Here is a 23,445-nt window from a genome sequence, read left to right on the forward strand (position 1 = left end):
CTCCTTGGAAACCCTATAGGGCAGTTCTACTCTGTCCTACAGGGTTGCTATGAGTCAAAATTGACTCAAAGGCAACCAGTTTGGTTTTGGTTTTGTTTGTTTTTAAATAAGAGTGACAAAGTTCCCAGAGCAGAAACCATGTCTAGTTTTTTTTTTTTATAAAAATATTTTTTTATTGTACTTTAGATGAAGGTTTACAGAACAAATAGCTTCTCATTAAACAGTCAGTACACACATGGTTTTATGACATTGGTTAACAACCCCACGACATGTCAACACTCTCCCTTCTCGACCTTGAGGACCTTTTTTTGGTGAAAATATACATAGCCTAAGTTACACCATTTTGAAAGTTTCTACATGTACAATTCAGTGACATCGATTACATTCTTCCAGTTGTACTGCTATTCTCACTATCCTTTCCCAGATTATTCCATCACCATTATCTTCAACACACTGTCCCCCAGGCTTCCCATCAAGCCTTCTGAGTTGCTGTTGTCAATTTGATCTCATATAGATAATTCTTACCATGTCTAGTTTTGTTTTGCTTTTTGTTTTAAGACCATCTAGAGTTTTAGGGATATTCAACAAAGGTTTACAAATAAGTTCTTTCAAGCAGGTTGTATGTCTGTTTCAAAGTACATCAGGAAGCACAGGAAAAATGATGCCTCCATTTCTCCCTCACATGAATTCTTGCTTTAAAGCAATCAGCTTGTTAGAATACAAACTCTGTGTGGTCAGGAGTCCTGTCTGTTTTGTTCTCTGAGTAAGCCTGGTGTACTGGCTCATGATAGGCACTCAAATGTTTGTGGAATGAACGTTTCTTACACTTACCACGACTTTGCCCCCTGGGCCCTGGCTCTGGACCGTGACGCCCATCCATTGATCTTCCTTGCTTTCCAATGAAGGATCAGCTGTGGAACAGCAGCACAGGTTACATACACAGTTAACACGTCAAAGGGGCTGAAAACAGCCTCTGTACCAACAAATCACAAAAATACAAGAAATCATGTCTAAACTGCCTTGACGCCAAGTCTAACCACTTAGTAAATTCTAACACTCAATCCAGAAAAATTATTGCTCTTCTCAAGAAAATAGGTAAGTGGTTATCTGGAAGGGTCTTTCTTAGAATCCTCTACATAAAATGCATAGCTCTGCATGGTGGCCTAGCTTGTCCCACAATCTGCTTCACCCTCTCTGACACCAGAGTCCTTAACACAAAAAGGTATTTGAAAATTGTGAGACTAAGGGGTAGCCCTCCAATATACGCCCTTAAAGCAATAATGCATGATCCAGTTTCAAAAGTCCAACTACAGTAAAACCTGCAAAAGCAGGAACCTGTGTAAGGTGGAAACCTGACAGTGAAGGAAAACTCAAAATATTTCCCACTAAAACAAGCAATAGAAAAGTGGTAAGACTGCACCGTTTCAAAGGTGGAAAACTCGCGAGACCCGGAAAAACAAGGCAGTCCCATTGAGTGCTGGCTCTCACAGGTTTCACCATACTATCCAAACTAACAAAAAGTGGGTACCTCTAAATACACTGTCAAATCTGTTACATAACAGCACAAATTGTTCTTTTCCTTACTTGAGATGGGAAGACAAGGCCTCCGGTTCATTTTAGGTCTCATAACTGACAAGTTATATCTTTTATCAATGCCAAGAAAGAGAGCAATGTATTTATTTTTAGCCAAAAAACGAATGAGGAGCCACAAATACCACCATATGCTCACTTCAATGTTAATCTAAACCCTCTGTTTAACCCTACATCTGCTCTTAAGCAGCATCCAAATTTCTTCTTTAAAAGGGGAAGGAATGTTTGCTTTCCTCAGTGAGAAGGAGGGCAAAATCTTTAACCTTAAAACATTACAAAAATACAAGAACTAAAAAACCTTGAGTAGACAGAAGGAAAAATGTCAAAATGTTAAATAATGATTACGTCTAGATACTGAGATTACCAGTAAGTTTTTTTTTTTTCTTTATAGGTCCATGTATTTTACAAGTTTCCTACAATTAACATGCACTATTTTCTCATCGGTAAAAAAAAATAACATTATTTTTAAAAGCTGAAAAAGCAAGAGAAGAATTTAAACATGAATCTGTAAATCTACTTAGGCTAAGCAAGTCAAAATCTGGCTTGGAGCTTCTCAGGACATGAATGACTCTGCCAAACCTACAGGAAACTGGGCAAACTAGATGTCAACAGGACCCATGGAATGGCATCCTCCAGCTACCCAGAGTTCTCACAAAGTGAGTATTGTGACAGCAGGGCAAATTTTACCATATTGGTCAGCTCTCATTTCAGAGAGATCTGACATTTCAACAATCTTTCTCCCAAATATTTTAACAGCAAATGACATCTTTTGGCTGCTGAGTACAAGACTGGCACATTCAACTTTATTCACTGCTATGAATTCAGTTTTTAATCCACGGCTTCCTGTAGAATCTCAGCACATCACTAGGTGGCAACATCAATACACCATATTAGTTTAGACACCAGGATTAGGAGGAGCAGCAATGCTACACATCCCACTGTGATTTAGAAAGTAAAGTTTTCAGGGCAAACTAAAAAAAAAAAAAAAAAAAACCGTTCGTTGCCAACGAGTCCATTGATTGTGACCCATAGCGACCCTATAGGACAGAGTTAGAGCTTCCCCATAGGGTTTCTAAGGCTGTAATCCTTACGGAAGCAGATTGCCACATCTTTCTCCTGTGGAGCAGCCGGTGGGTTCAAACCACTGACCTTTTGATTAGCAGCTAAGCGCTTAACCACCGTGCCACCAGGGCTCCGTCAGGGCAAACTAGTAGACAAAAACCAGTCAGTGCTACTGCAATTAAAAGAGGTCCTCCCTCCAGGAGTAAATGCTTGAACCCTCTTTCCCTTCAAACGGAAAGGGCACGTGGGGTGTAGGCAAGTCGGCCAAGTGAACAGTGTGAGGTCGGAAGAACGCACCATTGTTATCAAATTCAATCCTTGTGCACGGCCCCTGGGAGGTGATGTCACAGCTGTACAAGCCTCCCGTCCGGTTGGCCCTCTGCAGCGGAAGGGCTTTGGCCTTAGGGGCCCCCACTAGCAACCTGTTGACAAAACAGAGAAAACTTAGAGACTTAAGTTTAATACTAACTTACCATTAGGTTAGTCAGAACCAAGAGATATCAGAACTGTTCTCTGCCAAGGAGTCTATTAATTCTTCAGCAGCTGAATAGTCAGAGAGAGCAAAGGTGGAGACCGTGATTAGCTCATACAACATACACAAATACAAATGTTAAAACTATTTGCTGTTTTGTCAGTTGAGTTCCAGTGGAAGGAAAAAAAAGTCATGCTGAACATGGCAGTCCTGGGGATGGGTTACAAACAAGATCAGTTCCTAAGTGTGTCTTTAAGTCAAATTTGTAGGTAAGTCAAAACAAGTACATACGGTTCTTAATTAACCTTACTTTGGTGCAAGAAAGGAGCCCTAGTGGTGCAGTGGTTAAGAGCTCAACTGCCACCCAAAAGGTCAGCAGTTTGAACCCACCAGCCACTCCTTGGAAACTCTATAGGGGCAGTTCTACTCAGTCCTATTAGGGTTACTATGAGTCAGAATTGACTCTATGGCAACGGGTTTGGTTTTTTGGTTGGTTAGTGCAAGAAAAGGCTCGAAGCCTTCAATGATTTAAAAGCTGCACTTGCAGCACGTGAAGGTGATTGTGATGAAGAATTTGTTGCAAGTAGGGGTTGGTTCAATAGTTTCAAAGTGAGGACAAATTTACATAACATTAAAGGGCAAGTACACTTGTTTGTAACTCAGGGACGTGGTGTATGTCAAGTTCTAAAACTGTCTTCCTAAGGCATTTTTAAGGGTAATTTTGACTATATCCCTTGGGTTTTCAGTGATTCAGAACCTAATCTGTACCTAAGATACAGGTCAACTGAATTGCTCTCTTTTGCAGCCCTGGCCTCTTTCTGAGTCAATTCTTACGTCTTGGCATTCCAGTTCTCTCTGACCAGCTCCTCGTCCAATCAGTCTCCCACAAATGACTCAGGGATTCAAAGATTTGCATAGGGCCACTTATGTTCTAGGCATTGTAATATTCCTCCTTCCTTCCCACCCCAGCGTTCTTGTCATCCCCTGTAAGTTGCGGGGTGCCGTCAAGTCGATTCCGACCCATAGTGACACCATGTGACAGAGTAGAACTGTCCCACAGGGCTTCCTGGGCTGTAATCTTTACAGGGAGAAGACTGCCAGGTCTTTTCTCCTGCAGAGCAGCCGATGGGTTCAAACCACCACTAGCAGCTGAGCACTTTAACCATTGTGCCACCAGGGCTCCTTTTTCCTATAGGAGGCCCCTAAACCAACTTACTATCCTTAAAATCACATCATTTGACAGCCAGAGGGATCTTCAGAGATCCACTACCTTTCTCCTGGGCTCCTTTTACCAATGCTCTTTATTCACCATGATCGTTACAATCCTTGGGGTCTGGCTGACCAATGGAACAACCGGAAGAGAAACAAAGGGAAAGAACACACACCTCAAGGGACAGAGAGAAACAAAGAGTTGAAAGGGAAACCAGGATGGAGCTGCGGTAAAGGGCGGGGAGCGCAAACATGAAAAAACCAACAAGCTCCGGAAACAGAAAACAAGCCACTCCTGGTCTTCAAGGAATGCAAGAGCAAAAGTAAGACAATACAAACCAAACAGTCCCCACTACTTCTGTCCCTGCTGGGATCCCAATAAAGGATTTAATGCATTAAAAAACAAAACAAAACTAATACAATGCAGCTAGTATAACAGGAGGATGTGGACTTGGAAAGCAGAGCAGGGAGCAATCAGACTCTGCACAGGAGAGTCAGGCAGACAGAGGTGGCCCAACCCATCCCAGTACCATCCTCCTCCCACTCCCTGGTCAGAATCTGACCATGTACAAAGGACCAAAACAGCACACACCCCGATACAGAACTGTGCAGAGCAAACTGAAACGAGACTCAGAGGGCCCAGGAGGTGTCCTTGGTGCCTGGCTCCTCTCGACAGATGGCAGAGGTAAGGCCAGAGGCAGCAGAGCCTCTGGAGGCCCACCCCATGCCTGTTTCAGTAATGCTGACCCTAATCTCGGGAGATGACTTGTCCTAGACTGCGAGGTGAACGAATTCACTTACTCAGCAGAGGTGCAGATGGAACTGTCCTGGCACTGGGAGGGATAAGCAAGGTGCTGGGCCAGAAGCATGGGATCCAGGAGTTAGCACTGGAAAGAACCTAGAGAGTGTCTAGCCCTCTCATTTTACAGATGAAGAAACAGAGGCCTTCGAAGCGATAATGACTCTGCCCATAAGATCCCACAGCTAGTGGGTAGCCAGGACCAAATTACCTGGGGCGGTGTTTTCCGCACTCCCTTAAGCTACTTTCTAGGAAACATAACTCAGAATTTTAAGGAGTTTGAGTCTCTGGGTGGTATAAACAGTTAACGCACTCGGCTGCTCATCAAAAGGTTGGAGGGTCAAGTCCACCCAGGGATTTCTCAAAAGGAAGGCCTGGCGATCTACTTCCAAAAAATCAGTCACTGAAAACTCTGTGAAGCACAGCTCTACTCTGACACACATGGGGCTGCCATGAATCAGAGTTGCCTCAATGGCAACTGGTACAACCTTGATGAAAGGGCAAAACTGACACAAACGAAACACAAACAGGAACAGCTCCGTGTGCCGGCAGGGCTGTATTTAGCAGAATAAATACAGAAAGCTTGAGGAAAGCAGAGTCAAAGCATTATTGTAGTTGGGTGGGGTAAAGCTCAGAGAAGACATTCCTGTAAAGGTAACCACCTGCAAAGGGCAGGGGATGGCTATGAAGAGCAGCCCAGGAGCCCCAATAATATTACCATGTGTTTCTCTAACCACTTCCTCTTCTCCTCACCACACCCAAGGAGGCCCATGAGCTACCTAAGGCAAGTACTGGGCTTGTTATTTCCTGTCTGCTGCCCCTCACTCACTCATTCATTCAGCAACATTTATCAAGAGTCTCCTGGGATGAATAAAGAATTGCCTCATCCCGCAAACTCTGGGGGAGCCAGATCCATGAACAGGTCATTAAACTACAGGGAAGGAGCCCTGGTGGAACAGTGGTTAACCACTTGGCTGCTCACCTAAAGGTTGGTGGTGCAAACCCACCAGCCGCTCTGTGGGAGAAAAGACCTGGCAATCTACTCCCATAAAGATTACAGCCTAGAAAACCCTACGGGGCAGTTCTCCTCTGTCACATCGGGTTGCCAAGAGTCGGAATCAACTCACGACAAGAAACTCCAGGGAGGTAGAAGCAATGAGACAGAGTGCTGTGGACGTCCAGAGGAGGGCGCCAAAACCTGCCTGAGAGGAAGGGTGTCACAGAGATGACAGCGGAGCTGGAGTTGCCCAGGTGAGGGGCACAGCACATGGGAAGGCTGAGAGGGAAGGAACTGGAGGAAATGGAAGCGCGGGACTTGGTGGTGTAACAGCATAGGGCTGGGGGTCAGCAGTCAGGTATACAGAGCTCTGCGTGCATGGGACAAAGGGTCAGACTGGGACATATGCTGTTAAACTTGGAAAGTTTGCCCCCAATGGAGTCCCACACTTCCACCATACAGCGGGTGAGTGCTTCTGGGTTTCCTATTGTTTAAGAAGCTGTGGAGCTTTGTTCCAGTAACACTTCTTTCAGCCCCTTGGTCCTAGCTGCGGGGTACATGCTGCATGAGACAGGCTGTCTCCCTCTTGGGTACCTCCCTCCATCCTTCCACTTGTTCCCCTTCCCACTCTGGCTAACAGCAGGCCTTGAACCGAGCTTGACAGAGGAGACACTTAACTTGAGTTGGCTGGCTGGTTATAAGAGCCATGGAAACAAAATTTCACATATGCTTAAAATGCCAAACCCTTATAGAAGAGGTTTTACTGGGGGACTACTGCAGATTAAAGCAGATCACATGGAAAGATGAAAGCAGCAGCAAGGTTTTGGGAAAAAAAAAAAAAAAAAAAACACATTCTAAGAGAAAGCCACAAAGCAAGAGAAATGTACCTACGGAGAATAATATTAGCTGTCAAAGTGCCTCCCTGTGGGCTCTGCCTGCACATGTTGTCAGCACCATTCTTCCTCCCACATGCCTGGACTTCCGCACAGTGAGCCTCCACCCTCGAATTTGTCCCACTTTGGATAGAGTCAGAAGGGCTCCAGGCTCTGGGACTCAGGCTCCAGTAAGGCCAAAGGAGGAAAAGCCGCCATTGAACAGCAGAGGGTGCCCCTGCTCCAGCTATACCCTATTCCCCGGGACCATGCTTTCAGGAAAACCATGGTGGGGGGCAAGTAGAGTTAAATCGGTAGAACTGGAGTCATAGAAAAGGAGAAAAAGGACCTTGATGAGAGAACACAGTAACCCCAACTAGACTCAACAATTGGCTGGGCCTTAATCCTCAAGGTAATGCTGCCCTCACTGGTTCAGGAAGCAAGCAAAGGCTCTTAATTCTGTTTGGAACCAGCCTTAATCACAGGAGGTCACAGCCCATTAGTTAAGGCTATGCCTGGCACCAACAAATAGTGAGAACAGAGCCAGGTCCTGTCAAACAGTGACACCAGGCAATAATCCACCTATTCCCTAATCTAAATCCTTTAGGACAAGGACGCTGATTCAGACACAGCCAGCTCCAGAGCTAGCAGAGTAGGTGCAGCTCCAGGAAGAACATGGGGGGGTGGGGGGCTCAGCCTACACCAAGAGGCAGGGTTTCTGCTCAAATCCCAGCTCTCTTCCTGTCCCCCACGAGTGCCCTTTCCTGCCAAGAGCTGGGCTCTAGGCCTTGGAGACAGTTGTATGTGAGCACCAGGGTCCTCTCTGGCCATCACCAGGATGTCCACAGCAACTCCTAGGACCAGGGCAGCAGCTGCCCAGTCTCTCTTTTATCACTAAGGCACCAGGAGTATGGAGAAGTCAGAACTACAGTAACAACTCTACATTCAAAGTGAGAGAGATCAAGGGATATAAATTATGACCTTCACAGGGAAGTGGGAGAAATTAAGCAGAACAGGATCTAAGAAGTTTATTCCCAAATCAGGTCAAAAAAAGAAAAACTATCATCAACAGAGCAAGAATCAGGGTTCAAACCGAGATTTCTTTAGACACCAAAAGGATCAGGAAAAATTACTTTCCAACTTGCTTTCCACAGGGCCAGGGAACAATCACCTCGGAAGACTCTTAAAGACGCACTGAAACAAAAACTGCCTGGGGATTCCAACATACTGGAAACCTGTATTTAAAATACAGGAGAACACTCAAAACTTGTAAAACCACAACATTGTCTTTAAAGGTAAGAAATAAAATTTTAAATAGTAAAAAGTAATGCAAGAGGCTAACTACACAACCATGGCAGTAACAGGATATGACATAAATTCAGGTCTTTGGTGTCTCGATCACAGTTCTTGGCACAAAGATTTAGGACCTACTCTCATGCTTATATTCATTATGAGTTTATTTCAAAATTCTTCAAGTAAGTCACACTCCTGATTCATGGATTCAAGTTCTCCCCCATGTAGAGCGGGTTTGTTTTTGCATAACTACTTCAACCAAAAGTTCTAAATGCTGAAGTACTTTTAAAACTCTAAAGACAATAGTAGCGTTGCTTCATTGTCTTTGGCAGTAACTCATTTCCTTAAGGATTAGAGACTCTGCTTCTAGCCATGCAACTTTGTCCCAGGAAAAGAGACAAGGCCACTATTATTGCTTAACTCAAAACACGACTTAGTGTGCCCAAATTAAGACTTGAAAAATTACAAGATGGTATTACCGTGGCAATTGTGTCATGTCCACATTTAACCCTTCTTCAAATTCAATTTTTCATTTTTGTTTAAGTAATAAGTACAAACGACAGGACATCAAAAAGTAAAAAAGACTTTATGGTGGAAAGCAACAGATTACACCACCATCCCTGGCTCTGCTCTCCAGGAGCAGAAAAACCTCTTTTGTTTTTTATTCTGGTATTTACTTCTCCATAAAACTAGATATTAAACTTATACCTTTATTTCTCGATTTATCAGCTTTAGGCAATAACTGTTGACATCACAATATGAAAACAATCTACTTACCTCAGTGCTTAATAACCCTACTACTTTAAGTCGTCTATTTGTTACCCTTTCAGTTTTAAATAATACATTTTTAACCTTTATCCCCCATCAACTTTGGACAAAATCTCGATTCCCCAGTTGCTGAGATGGTGCTATCAGCACTCTGATCTTCTCTCCCAAACTTTCCTCTAGGTTTCTCCAAGCCCTACTATCCATTAGCTATTCTTTTACACTACATGAGAGCTAGTACCAGTTTTTGTCTTATAACTACAATTTGGTCATCTGTGCTTTTACGTAACTGAGTAAATACTATTCAGTGCTGTATTCACATTTTCTACCTGGGACTAATATCAGAAGCTCTTGGCCTCAAAGGAAACTGTTCCTAGCATCAAGGTCAAACAGATTTGCTTTTCTTACATTCTGTCAATTGCTTGGTGTACTTCACATCTGACTGTGACTTTTGCTTTTCTTGGCATTTCTAATTGCCTTTCTTTTTTTCTTAGATTGTTTGACTTTATTCTAGTCCCCACCTTTTCTAAGTGCCCAGTCACACTTTGTATTAAATCAGAATCTCTTCTTTGCTGAGACTTCCTTCTCAGAGGCCTTGAACCTCCTGCTACTACATAAACAGGTTGCTCTGTCAAGACTGTTGTACTTCCCAGGACTTGCCTTCACTGCTATCCTGGGTTGAATCTGTCTTATCTGGGAGCCCATGTTTTCCTCTTATTTGAATTATTTCCTCAAATGTCTTAAGGAACAGTGTGCGTGATAGGTTAACTGAGACCCTATATATTAATAAAAAAAAAATTTTCCGATCCTGTTCTCATCCTTGATTAATAGTTGAACTGAATGTAGAATTCTAGGCTGAAAAGTATTTTCTTCAGATCTCCTAAGGCGATGCTAAATGATTCTAGTACACACTGCTGCCAACGAAAAATCTGACTTACTTCTGATTCTCATTCCTTTGAGGGTGACTTCTAGGCTCACCATTTTACCCTAGGCATTTGGATCTCGTGATGGTGTGCGGGTCTGAGTCTTTATTCACTTACTGTGCTCTCCATGGCCTCTTTCAATCTGTAGACTTGGGACATTCCTTTCAGGAAACTTCTAATCATGCATTGACCATTTCATTCTTCACATTTTCTCTTCCTGGAACCTCTAATTAATTAGTCAGGTGTTAGACCTCCTGGATTAGTCTTTCTCTCATTTTCCTTCCCTTTCTGTGTGAGCCTTGGTGGTGCAGTGGTGAAGAGCTCGGCCGCTAACCAACAAGGTTGGCAGTTCAAATCCATTAGCTGCTCCTTGGAAACCCTAGGGGCAGTTCTACCCTTCTCTATAGGGTCACTATGAGTCGGAAATGACTCAACGGCAATGGCTTTTCCGTGGTCCTGAGATTGTTTTCCAGCATTTCTATTGAATTTTTTAATTTCAGCAGTTAGATTTGTAAACTCCAAAGCTCTTTGTTCTGATTGTACCTTTCACATAACAACGTATCCTATACTTGTTTTGTGGATTTAACATGTTCTCAAATTCTGAGCATTTTAACTAGATTTCTTTCCTAAAGTTTTCTTTCTGTTCCCAGATTATCTGTTTCTTCCAGGTTTTCTCTTGGTTTACTTCGGCTGTTCCCTTTCTTGCAACTAACTGGCTCTTGTCACACTCCTGATAAACAATCCTTGGTTCTTTTGTTTGTTTTGCTGTTGTATAAAAAAGGTTCATATCTAGCTAGGTCTCACCCTGAGCAGACATTCTGAAAGGGAGTCAGTCCTGGGTAGGGCCTGCTGACTTTAGGCTGAGTGAAAAGGGAATGAGCTGTCAGACTGCAAACCCCATTTAATTGCTAGAATGAGGAAGTCTAGCACTAAGAAGACCTAGCTTTCCCTGAGTGGTTTTTTTTTTTTCTTTTTTTTTAAGAATGTCTTAACTGTCTTGCCTACCTCTAAAAGAATCTATTCTTTTTGAGAGTTGGAATCAACTTAACTTCGTAAAACATACATATGTTAACATCACCCCTCTCCCCAAAAGAAGTGCCTTGGCCTGAGTTTTGGTCAGAATTGTACATGCCAGCAGCCTGCACTCTGTACAGAGGTGGGAAATGATGTCACTTGGTGTCCATGGTCCAGGCATATGGGCTTTCTCTTCCAGATCTACTCCTCATTCCCAGTCTGCCTAACCGGATGGTTCTCTGGAGGGGAGAGGGGCACAGGGCAGTGTCTGCTTTGCACTCCAGACTGTGGCTTCTTCCCTTGTTAAGGTCATAAACCAATCCCATCTGTTTTCTGCCTTTCAAGAATCTCTCAGGCATTAGGCAGCCTTGAAGAGCCTGAAGGCAAATCTGCACACCTAGTCTGCCATCTCCAGCCACAAGTCAAAATCCAGTCATTTCTTGAAGGAATCAGATTTATATTTCCTGCCTAATTTCCCCCTCCTCTACTGCCACCACAACTTCACACCCATCTCTCACCATTCCTACCACCACCATCTGTGCCTAAATATAAGATATAAGACCACTCCCATGGGAAAAAAGTCCTAAAAAAGGTTTTTTGTTCAGCATATTTAAATTTTTATGAACGTAGATCAGTCAACTGACAACATGTGAACACTTAATTTACACAAACATTTAAAATCACGTATACTAAACATTCATTTAAAAAGTTTTATTCGTATTTCATGAAGCAATTTTGTTGTTCAAAATAAAGTAATTGAGAGGGCAGCTCTCGTAAGAGAAAGATATTTTAAGGGCTCGAATATAAGCTGAAATTTAATTTTTGGGTGAAAAAAGAAACCTTACATTATCTTCAGGGATATACAGAAAATACCTCTTCAAGACCCTAAACTGGAGAGCCCTCTATGCTGTGGACAGGTGTCTTAGGAAGGGCCTCACAGACAATTCCCTTTCTCTTTCTAGGGGCCTAGGCCCTTCCACATAAAGGTCATGTTGTACTGAGACTTTTTTGGTCATCATACTATCCCAGAAAGTGGTTAGTTTCCAGGCCTCAGCTAGGGTGATATGTCTGATTTTTTCCAGGACAATCCTGGTTCACACTGTTGTTCTGGTGCCCTGAAAGCTTAGCATCTGTCCCACCCCCTTCCACTCTCAAAAATAATAAGGTACATGGCCACCCTAGCCTCAGATATACAGCTAGCAGTGGAACCTGACTGTGGTGCAGCACACTGAATTGAGGTTATAATGCCATGCTTGGAATTTAAATTGGGTGGTTGATCTGGCTGTGGCTTTATAGGCACTGGTGAGTTATTCTGGCCTGGGAAGACCTAGGTCAATCTCTACATGATCAGGCTACCTGAGGGCAGCCTGCCTGGCCACTGACACTCCACTGGCCTTGGAAGAACATCCCTTTCCCCCAGGTTGACTCTCCAGGAAAGCCTGGAGCAGGTTTCCAAGCCCAAGGTCCACCAAGGTCACTGGCAGAAGAACTGACCCTCTTCTGGCTGGAGGGGGAAGGGCCTACTTTCCAAGGACCAGTGGTCAACAAGGAACATCCACAACCATCCACCACCCCCCACCCCCCAGGACATGTTCAGCATTCCTAGTAGTCTCTGCCTTGACTGCTGAGAAGTTTTTTCCTTTACTCCCCGCCTTTAGTTGAGGATCTTCCTTTCCCCTCCCTTTTCTACCCGGTGAGAAAGAAGTGGAGGACGCATTAAAGCTTGCTTGTGTTTTTATCTAAATCCTGCACCTCTCTTTGCCTCTAAGTAAATTCTTCTCAGAAGACAAAGAATCTGCATCCCTGTCCCTGGAACTAGAATATCACTCCGTCATCAGACTAACACTCCAAGTTAGGTTTTCCAATCAAGATAGGTTTTTTTTTTAAGCTGTGGAATGAGGGAAGGAGGGAATCATTGCTTAAGGGGCACTGCGTTTCTGCTAAGGCAAGGAAAACCTAGAAATGGATAATGGTGATGGCTGCACAACATGATGAACGTAAAAAATGCTGAAATGGCAAAAAAAAGAAAAAAAAAGGCTATGAAATGACTATTTTCTTTATTTTAGTGACTGGTTATTTGGAGATCTAAAAATATATCTAAGAACCACAAAATGTTATATCAAGCAATAGTGAGCTGTGCAGTAGCAAATATTATTGTATTTAATTTATCCTATTTTACCAGTCCTAAAGAATCATTTCAAACCAAACTGAATGGAAAACTAAATACAAACGTGTTGGATAGAAACTCTAGTTTTCCCACAAGTAGTTAAAACAGGGGACAGATTTCTTTGTTCAGGGGAAGTCACTGCCATTTACAGCTATTTAACAGTACCTCACTTTCAGGTTTGATATCTGGGCCTGAAATCCCCGCCCTTGCTGGTGCTCTGTATGGGTCAAGGCTACGAGATATGCTAGAAGAAAGCTCTGTTTTTAACCACAGACTTATTTCAAGCTCCTAGAGCAGGGCCGCTCATGGCAAGCCCTCAACAAATATTTACCATCACAGCTCAACTATCTCACAAGTGTTATTTGTAAGAGCTGCTCTCCACTGCTCTGTGTTTCTGGTTTTATTCAAGCAGAAACTAATAGCTCTTATGGTTTTGAATGTCTTTACTCAACCCAGTTTGGATTCTCCACATGGCTATCTACAGATGAGAAAATACAGGAGGATCATTCTACACATGGGCCCCTTAAGCTCCTCAGCCTAGGCCCTAGGGATGTGGCCCTGTGACACCGCAATGTCACCACTGTTACTCTGGACCAACCACTGGGATACACCTTCATACCTCCAGGCTCTGCAAATGCTGCTCATTCTCCAGAGTGCCTGCTCAGTCCTCAACTCCTCCCCTTACATCTCCACTCAACTCAAGCTTCACTCCATCATCAATGAAGCCTGTTACTTCCCTCCTCTTCCTCAACCCACAATCCCCTCTGTTTTAGTCATCTCGTGCTGCTCTAACAGGAACACCAAAAAGTGGATGGCTTCAACAAAGAGAAGTTTATTCTCCCACAGTCCAGTAGGCTACAAGTCCAAATTCAGGGCATCAGCTCCAGGCAAAGGCTTTCTCTGTCAGCTCTGGAGGAAGGTCCATGTCATCAATCTTTCCTTGGTCTGGGAGATTCTCTGTGCAGGAACCTCAGGTCCAAAGGAGGCACCCTGCTCCCAGCACTGTTTTCTTGGTGGTACGAGGTTCCCCTATTCTCTGCTTGCTTCCCCTTCCTTTTATCTCTTGTTAAGGTAAAAGGTGGTGCAGGCCACACCCTAGGGAAACTCCCTTTACATTGGATCAGGGATGTGACCTGGGTAAGGGTGATATTACAATCCCACCCTAATCCTCTTTAACATAAAATTACAATCACAAAATGGAGGCCAACCATACAATCCTGGGAATCATGGCCCAGCCAAACTGATACATACATTTTTGGGGGGACATAATTCAAACCATGACACCCTCCTTAGGTGCCAGTCGTTCATCATCCCCGTGTGTACTGTAATAGAACCCAGGGGTTCCTCTGGGCAGACATGCTGCCCATCCCACCACCACTCATTCCTGGCTCCCATGCAGGAACTCGAGGAGCCCAGCTTGATCTCATTTGAGCCCCTAATTTTACTGAAATAGGAATGAAGATTCAAAGAGGATCTGCCCGACATACATGGTAAATTATGCAGCCTGCATATAAGACCTCTGCTACTCAAATAATTAATCATCTGGAAAGAGGAACTGGAAGGTCGAGGGAAGCTGGATGATGAAACCGACTACAATCAACCTCTTTCTGAATCAAACTCTAACATTGCATTTCATTATGTGGTTTGAGAGGAACCTCTAGAATGTCAAATAATCTTAACACAAAATCACCAAGCAAAAAATGGATGGGGAAAAAGACAACTGACAAAATAACACTTACCCACGTATCTTTAAATACCATGTGATTTTCAAAAAATACAACAGATTTTTGAACTATAAAAGTAGACACCAGAACAGTGACACCCACCCCTTCACTCTGACCACTAGGAGTTTGCAGCAGCTCAGGGCAGGTAGTGGAGGAACCTACCTCCAAGCAAAACACAGAATTTAATGGGTCAACCAAATCCATGGTTAGAGTTAGCAGTGAGAATAAGCACCAGGGCCTCCTCTTCACTGTTAGAGCTTTCAATGATAAGACTGGGTGGGCACAGTGCAGAGAGAGCCCTTTCTAACCTTTTCTCCCCTACTTAACTGAAAATGTCCCATTACCTGTATATTTTTCAAAGCTAGGAAGTGTGTCCACTATGATCCTTTCTATTTTCCTCCACAAGTAGGGCTTTAAATTGTGGGCTCACTTGCTGTAGTTGAGAGAAGAGGGTCCTAAGAGTCTCTGTGATTTTAGTATCTAATTAAGGTTTGACTTTTTAATCCTATTCAAGTAAGAACTAGACGAGACAGCTGGAGAAAGGGTGGCAAGGTCTAACTTTGAGTCAGTGGATACCTGCCAGATTTATCTTCCCACTTCACTGGCTACTCCTCTTCCATCAGATTTTAGATCCTTTTCTAGTCTGTAGCTATACTCTCGTCCTATAACTGGAAACACCATCCATTTACCAGTGACTCTCAAACATCTCTTTTCAGCCCAGACCTCTGCACCAAGCTCCACTCTCAGACACCCAATTGCCTACTGGACATCTCCACTTGGCACCTCACACCTCATATGTCCAAAACAGAACTCCTTTTTCCTAAAAGCCACACACTCCACAAGCCTTCTCTACTTTGACAAATGTACACTATCCAGGTCCTCAGACCAAAAGTTTAGGAGTCACCCTTGATTCCTTTCTTTCCCCTATATTCCACGCCCAGTGTATCAATATCTCTTACTGGCTCTAGTTCCACATTTTACTCTGAATCTGACGATTTCTCAGTGGCTCCTAAGAGTTACTCTGTTCCTACTTCGCTATAACAGTGGTCCAAGCCACCATCGTGTCCTGTATGGTCAACTGTAGTATCACTCTAAATGGTCTACCTGCTTCTAGTATCTGAAATTATTATATTCATTTGTGTATATATTAACTATCCATCCATCTTTCTTTCATTAGAATGTTATAAGCTTCATAGATACAGAAACTCTTCTCTTGTTTTCTGAATACAACATCTAGAAAGTGCCTGGCATATCCCTAGCATTCAATAAATGAGATAAATGCAACCCTAGGTAGATACTAGTCATGGATTCCAATATTTTCATTGGGAAGGGAGCAAATCCTACTCTCCTACTCACATTTTAGGACATTTTATGGTGACGCAGGGGTTAAGTGCTCAGCTGCTAACCAAAAGGTCAGCAGTTCAAACCCACCAGGCGCTCCTCGGGAGAAATATATGGCAGTCTGCTTCCGTAAAGATTACAGCCTCACAAACCCTATGGGGCAGTTCTACTCTGTCCTTCAGGGTCACTATGAGTGGGAATAGACTTGACAGCAGTGGGTATAACTGCAAAGACTTTTACATATCTATCTTATTTTTTTCTAATTTTTCTTCAAATATGCCCAGAGGTAGGTATTTCCAGTCATGAGGTAGGCATCTTTATTTTAGAGATCAAGAAACTGAGGCTCAGACATTAGTAGGACTTCCAGCCCAGTGCTCTTCCCACTGTGCCATCTCTTCCCAGTACAACTGAGAACCCTCTCTCTGCTGTCTGGCCCGTCCCAGCCACCCCCCCATTGCTCCTCCTCCCCTAGCTTCTGGAGCACACAAAGGCCTTGGTACCTTTGCTCACATGCTTCCTGTCACTCGACACCCCCCACCCTCCAAATGCTCTCCCACCAACAATTTCTAAACTCCAGCTCCAGGCTTTGCCCATGAATTTGCTTTTAAGACCCAGCTCAAGTTTCACCACCTCCAACGTAAACTTCCCTGGGCAAGGACTACTCCCAACTTCACTTACTTAGGCTATAAACTCCTTGAGGCCAGGGATCTGGTCCTTTTTTTTTTTTTTTGGTAACCTCAGGGTGTTTGGTTTAAAAAAAAAAAAAAATCTATGTAACTATACTAACTGGCTGATCCAGCTGGACAAGTATGAGCTCAAAATCACAGTGAACAAATCCGTTCACCTCCTAGCCTCGGTTTTCACATTTACACAGAAAGTTGATTAAAAAGCTGAGGCTCTTTTCCCTATGAACTACAACCCCCAATTTTAAAAGACTAGATTTCTATTAACCTTCCAATTATCTGACCTGCATAATTAGGATAAACAGCTGCTAGTGTATTAATAACAATATCATCTCTCAAGTTCTTGTAACATATTAGGTTCTGCTATAAGTTAATTAAGAAATACATACTATTACCGCCCCCATTTTACAAATATGAATGGATGCAGGTTCAGAGAGGTCCAGTAACTTGCCCAAGGTCACACAGCTGGTTAAGTGACAAAGACAGGAGTTGGAACAGTACTCCCTGGCTCCTGGGTCTTGCTCTTATAACCACTATACCCACAATCTCTTTTTTGCCTGACTTTGATAATAAACATCACTAAAGTACCTTGGAGAAAAAGTATTTTTAAGATAAATAATATTTATTTTACAAGGGCATAACCAAAAACTAAACCTGATGCCGTTGAGTCGATTCTGATTCATTGTGATCCTATAGGACAGAGTAGAACTGCCTCATACGGTTTCCAAGGAGAGGAGGGTGGATTCAACCTGGTGACCTTTTAGTTAGCAGCCGAGCTATTAACCACTGCACCACCAGGTCTCCTACAAGAGCACAGTAGCTTATAATTAAGGTCTATAAAAATGCTTTGAGATTTGTGTCATGAGGGTCCAAAGAATACTTGTTGCCTTTAACTAGATCTCAAGACCAGTAATTTTGACCTGCCCTTCCCATAGAGTTTACTTCACTAATAACCAAAATTTCACAAGAGACTTTTTTTCCCTATCTTCTTGGAGAAGCATGCTGCAACTAAACCCAGTTTCCAGTGACTATGATACTCTTCTGACGTTTGTGCCTGAGGGTTCTAGTTCTTATGTGACTTGTACACTTTAACATGGGTGTGTCCCAGACTAAGAACAAGGGAGCTCATACAATAAAGGGAACACCTAAAGCAGAACATGTTTTTAGTGTCCACAACATACAACTCCTTCTCCTGCTCAGAAATCTTACCATCAACCAAGGGGAGTTGGGGGCAGGGAGAATGAATCAATAACCATTGATTTCAACTATTTAAAGGGAATACCAACAAGAGTGGTCAATCAGCAAACTGGAGAGGGGTTGGGGAATGAATTCTGGTTCTATCCCTGGCATCGATTTTCAGTGCGGCATTAGTTGATCAACACTTGCTTCTAATCTCAAGGAAAAAGAATACAATTAGCATCTGACAATGTAAAATTACAACAGCTGCCGGCCTACATTAAATGACCAAGAATTCCACTTCAACAAAAATTTGTAACATATGGGTATAAATATGTAAGCAGCTAATCTTTAATATAAAGGTACTAGCTGAAAAGGATTTTTAAACTGGCCAAACAATTCAAACCAATGAGACATCAAACAATTATAATAAAAACCCTGGTGCCTACTGCAATAAGAAAAGGAAAAATAAAGTCCAAGTTCTGATAACTGTCTCCAAGCAACCTTGGTTCTTTCAGTTTCACAAAGCAGCTCCCACCTACTGCCATCAAATCAATTCCGACTCATAGTGACCTTACAGGACAAAGTAGAACTGCCCCATACGGTTTCCAAGGCTGTAAATGTTTATGGAGCGGCTGGTGGGTTCCAACTGCCAACCTTCTGGTTAGTAGCAGCTCCAGAGCTTGTCAAACGTGGCATTTAATCACTTCCTGTGCTTCTAAATTATCAGATACCTGATTTTCCAGTTGTCAAATCACATTTGTCCTTCACAGAAGTCCAATCTCTAGTGAATTTTCCTTTCAAAGAACAAAGTCTAAGAACACACATAAACTGCACTGTGAGTCTAACCTCCCACCCTTGAACTTCGCAGTGCTTACAGCACATGGTAGGTGCCAAGTAAATTTCTGTTAAATGGATGAAGTTCATTTTATTAAAAATTTATTATCACTTTTAATAATTTTAACATGCAAGTTTTTGTTATCAAGCAGATTTTTATATGCCAAGTGTGCCAAGCATCAATATCATCAGTGCTAACTCTTACAACCAAAAGAAATCGTTTCTTAAAGGCTGTTATCGAACAGCTCATTTGCAAGTGTAATAAGTGACTTTTCAAATTCTATCATTTTTCAGTAAAATATTTTTAATAAGAACCAGGAAGAGAAAAGGTATATTTAAAGAGCTCACACCTGGTAGGTCATCATATCCATTTTATTATTTTAATAGCTTAGGAAATTGAAATTTTTCAATGGCTTGAAAAGGAAATTAATATAATCATATAGTTTATTTTCTAAATGGGATAAATGAAACAACAGGTTTAGTAACTATGCCACAGACTATTGCCAAGTATCAGTTCTCCCCTCTTTCCTAGTAATTTTTAGCTGAGCATATGGCCACCTTGAATAAACGCCTCCATGCTCAGCTAGAGGTGCCTATGCAACTCAGTTCTGCTAAGTGGGATGCATGACAAAGTGCTGTATTGCTGCTTCCTGCAATCTCCCATAAAAGTCGGTGCACATGTGCCTTTTGCTCTTTTCTTCTTTGCTCCTTCCTTACCTGCCATCTCGGATTATGAGGGTGAGGCTATCTATGCATAGTGGAGTAATAGGAGAGAATGAGATCTGAGTCCCCCACACCTCAGATCAGCTACCCAGCCTTTAATATAACAATAAAAAACGACGAAAAGAAAGAAAAAAGAAAAACTATAAGAGGTCTTTAGGGATTAAAAAAAAAGATTTAGAAACAGGATATTGTGAACAAAAAAGGAATACAATTTTAAAAGTACAGTCACGCACCACATAACGTCTGTTTGGGCAACGTCCAACCGCATATACGTCCGTGGTCCCTGCCGCCTCCCAGCTTTCCCTTGTGTATGCACAGTCCTGGTGGTTCTGCTCCTCCCAGCGCAGAGTGGCCCTAGGAGGCCGGAGGAGTGGCCACAGGGTGGGATTTCTGAGGCAGGGGAGAGGACAAGCGCTCATGAACGATAAAGGGCCAGCCGGTGGCGGGGATACCAAGAGTGCTGCTCATCCCCTCCGTGCTGGATGGCGGCCATGACAGGGACAAGGGCGCCACGCACTGCATGGGCCTGCAGAGCAGCCTGGGAATGTGGAGCCCGGAGGCGGTGGCAGCCGAGGAACGTAAGCAGGGCCTGGAAGTGCAGCCTGCTGCTGAAGTGGGCATGGGCACCTCAGCAGTGCCATTGGGGAGGCGGTGCATGTAATATAGTGTTTGTACAACATCCAAATCACATAACGTCCTATTTCACAGAACATATCGTGGACGTTAAGTGACTTATGACTATATATGACGGTAAGTATATAAATACAGAAATCAAGTTATATTGCTAAACGTTTACACTGTTTACTATTCCACTCCTGTATCTAAAGATGATATTTAAAAATATTTAGTGACTAATGTGGCCTGGGAAAAAATCTGCACAGATGGTAGTCATAGTGCTGGAGCTTGGTCCCAGAGGTTGCCTGTTACGTTAGGGCATTTCCCTGTTTGTTGCTGCATTGTGGGGGGGGATATGTATGCGTGCACGGGGGTGGGGCTCCTACAGGGCAGTGGAGAGGGGCACTTGGAGATTTGGGGAAGATCTATTTACCAACCTAAACAGAAGCATTTCAATATTTTAACAACAAGTACTACTTCCACCACTCGTCTGTCAGTTTGTTGTGCTGTAGTGGGCTTGTGTGTTGCTGTGATGCTGGCAGACATGCCACCATTATTCAAAGACCAGCAGGGTCACCCATGGTAGACATGTTTCAGCAGAGCTTCTAGACTAAGACAGACTAGAAGGACCTGGAGACTAAGACAGACTAGAAGGACCTGGAGATCTACTTCTTAAAAAACTGGCCAGTGAAAACCTTATGTGGAAGAATAGCAGTAGAACATTGTCTTAAAACAAAAATCCTCACAACGGAACCAACAAACATCATGAAAAATGGAGAAAAGATTGAGGTTGCCAAGGATTTCATTTTACTTGGATCCACAATCAACACTCATGGAAGCAGCAGTCAAGAAATCCAAAGACGTATTACATTGGGCAAATCTGCTGCAAAAGACCTCTTTAAGGTGATAAAAAGCAAAGATGCCACTTTGAGGACTAAAGTGTGCCTGACCCAAACCATGGTGTTTTCAATAGCCTCATATGCATGCAAAAGCTGGACGATGAATAAGGAAGACCAAAGAAGAACCAACACCTTTGAATAATGGTGTTGGCGAAGAATACTGAATATACCAGGGATACCCAGAAGAACGAACAAATCTATCTCGGAAAAAGTACAGCCAGAATGCTCCTTAAAAGTGAGGATGGTGAGACTTCGTCTGACATACTTTGGACATGTTATCAAGAGGGATGAGTCCCTGGAGAAGGACATCATGCTTGGTAAAGTAGAGGGTCAGCGAAAAAGAGAAAGACTCCCAACAAGATGGACTAATACAAGAGCTGCAACCATGGGCTCAAACAGCAACGATTGTGACGATGTTGCAGGTCCGGACAGTGTTTCGTTCTGTCGTACACAGGGTTGCTATGAGTTGGAACCGACTCGACAGCACCTAACAACAACTACTTCACTGGTATATGCTGCTGAACATCAGTCATTCTTGGGCCTATCATTATCAGGATAATATGATACATGCTCCAGAACGCTTACATCATTTTACCTGCCTCATAACAGACTGGCAACCCAAAACCATAATCAGTAATACAGAGGGAGTTACATGACGACCTGGTGAATTCAAAGCCCAGCTGTACCACCTGTTAGCTGGCGGTCATCACTGTGGGTGTGGTGTCATCCGTGAAATGGTTCTATGTTTTCTCATAGGGTTGTTGCAAGGATCAAATGAAATAATGTTAAATAACTTTGTAAACACTAATACAGGGATAAAATACTACATGAGCTCTATGAGTATGCAGTTAACACACACTCCAACAAACCACTCTAATTTTCAACAAATACTTTTTAAGAAGTACAAGTAGGTAACAAACACTGAAGCCATCAGGAATCCAGTAGCTTGGCATAAGACTGTCAACTTTAGCTGTTGAAAAGATTCTACCAACCCCATGGGTACAATACCCTTAAGCAAGATCAGATGGTATGACATAACATAGTTTTTGATAGAAAGTAATGCAGGGCAGCCACTCCTCCAGAAATCAGCCATGATAATTAAAACAAAGACTCGGAACTCAGGAAGCAAGTCACCACACTAGGAATTGATCCTTTACTTAAAGTGAAAGGAGGGTGGTGTAAACTTCTTCAGGGAAAGTGGTGCTTCAGTGGTTGAATTCTCACCTCCCATATGGGAGACCTGGGTTCGATTTTGGCCAATGTACCCCAAGCGTAGTCACCACTCATCTGTCTGTGGTGGTTTGTGTGTTGCTATGAAGCTGAACAGCTGTCAGTAGAGCTTCCAGACTAAGCCAGACTAGGAAGAAAGGCCTGGCGATCCACTTCCAAAAAATCAGCCCATGAAAACCCTATGGATCACAACAGTCAGATCCAGTTGTGCACTGAGTCACCATGTATCAAGGGCCGACTCCATGGCAGCTAACAAAAATAAGGTTCTTCACTGCACACAGCTTCTAATAGCAAAGGATTAGAAATAACCTAAATACCCAAACTGATTAAATAAATCATGCTTCATTCCTTAATACTATGTAGACATTAAAAATACTAAGGAAGCTGTTTAGTTACAACAATAGAAAAAGCTATAATACATGCCAAAGAATAATTAAAAAAACAAGACAAGGGTCAGAGCAGTGTCTATGGCATGCTACTATATGTGTAAAAAAGAGCATATGTGTATGTACAGTCCTGCGTCGCTTACCGTCCTTGATACGTTCTGTGAAATAGGATGTTATGTGATTTGGATGTTGTGCAAACATGCCTAAGTCGCGAACAATAGCATTCACTGATTTTCCACCATCAGTGTTGTTTAATAACTTTTTGTATCATTGCCAAATCAGTACTTCTCCTTTGCCTCTTACTACTGCAAATTTCTCAATGGAAATTTCAAACCTCCACTCTCCTCAAACGTTCCATTATCAACTCTCTTCCACTCCTCATAGTAAACAGAAGCCACGAAACCAACAATTGCATAAATTTCTTCTAGCTACAGTGAAAAAGATGCAATTCCTCCTGCCTTAGTCTAGTTTTCTTCACTTATACTCTAAATCTCAACTCTTCTCATCTTCTATGGGGTAATTTACACCATAAAGGAGAGACTAGAAAATAGCAGATGCCAAGAAATGCATGGACACCATGTCAGTAAATGCAAGATTTTTTTTCTCATATTGCTTGACCTTTCAGTAGCATTTGGAAGTGCATATCTGCAAAAAAAAAAAAAAAAAAA

At 42.8% G+C, this 23,445-nt stretch overlaps 1 protein-coding gene across 7 annotated transcripts in view; it reads right to left on the bottom strand.

Annotated features, from left to right (window-relative positions):
* ITGA6 (integrin subunit alpha 6) overlaps positions 1-23,445 on the bottom strand; it is a 100,164-nt gene that overhangs the window by 58,633 nt on the left and 18,086 nt on the right. For all 7 annotated transcript variants that reach the window (XR_002823967.1, XM_023730569.1, XM_023730567.1 and 4 more), the window contains exons 2-3: positions 2,950-3,074; positions 832-911 (exon numbers count right to left, since the gene is read on the bottom strand). Coding sequence is in view for 6 of the 7 variants with exons in the window: in XM_023730569.1 (XP_023586337.1) it covers positions 832-911; positions 2,950-3,074 (205 nt within the window). In the remaining variant the exon portion in view is untranslated. The remainder of the gene's footprint in view (positions 1-831; positions 912-2,949; positions 3,075-23,445) is intronic.

This window comes from Trichechus manatus, unplaced genomic scaffold (genome assembly GCF_000243295.1).
Source record: "Trichechus manatus latirostris isolate Lorelei unplaced genomic scaffold, TriManLat1.0 scaffold00037, whole genome shotgun sequence".
Lineage (NCBI taxonomy): Eukaryota > Metazoa > Chordata > Mammalia > Sirenia > Trichechidae > Trichechus > Trichechus manatus.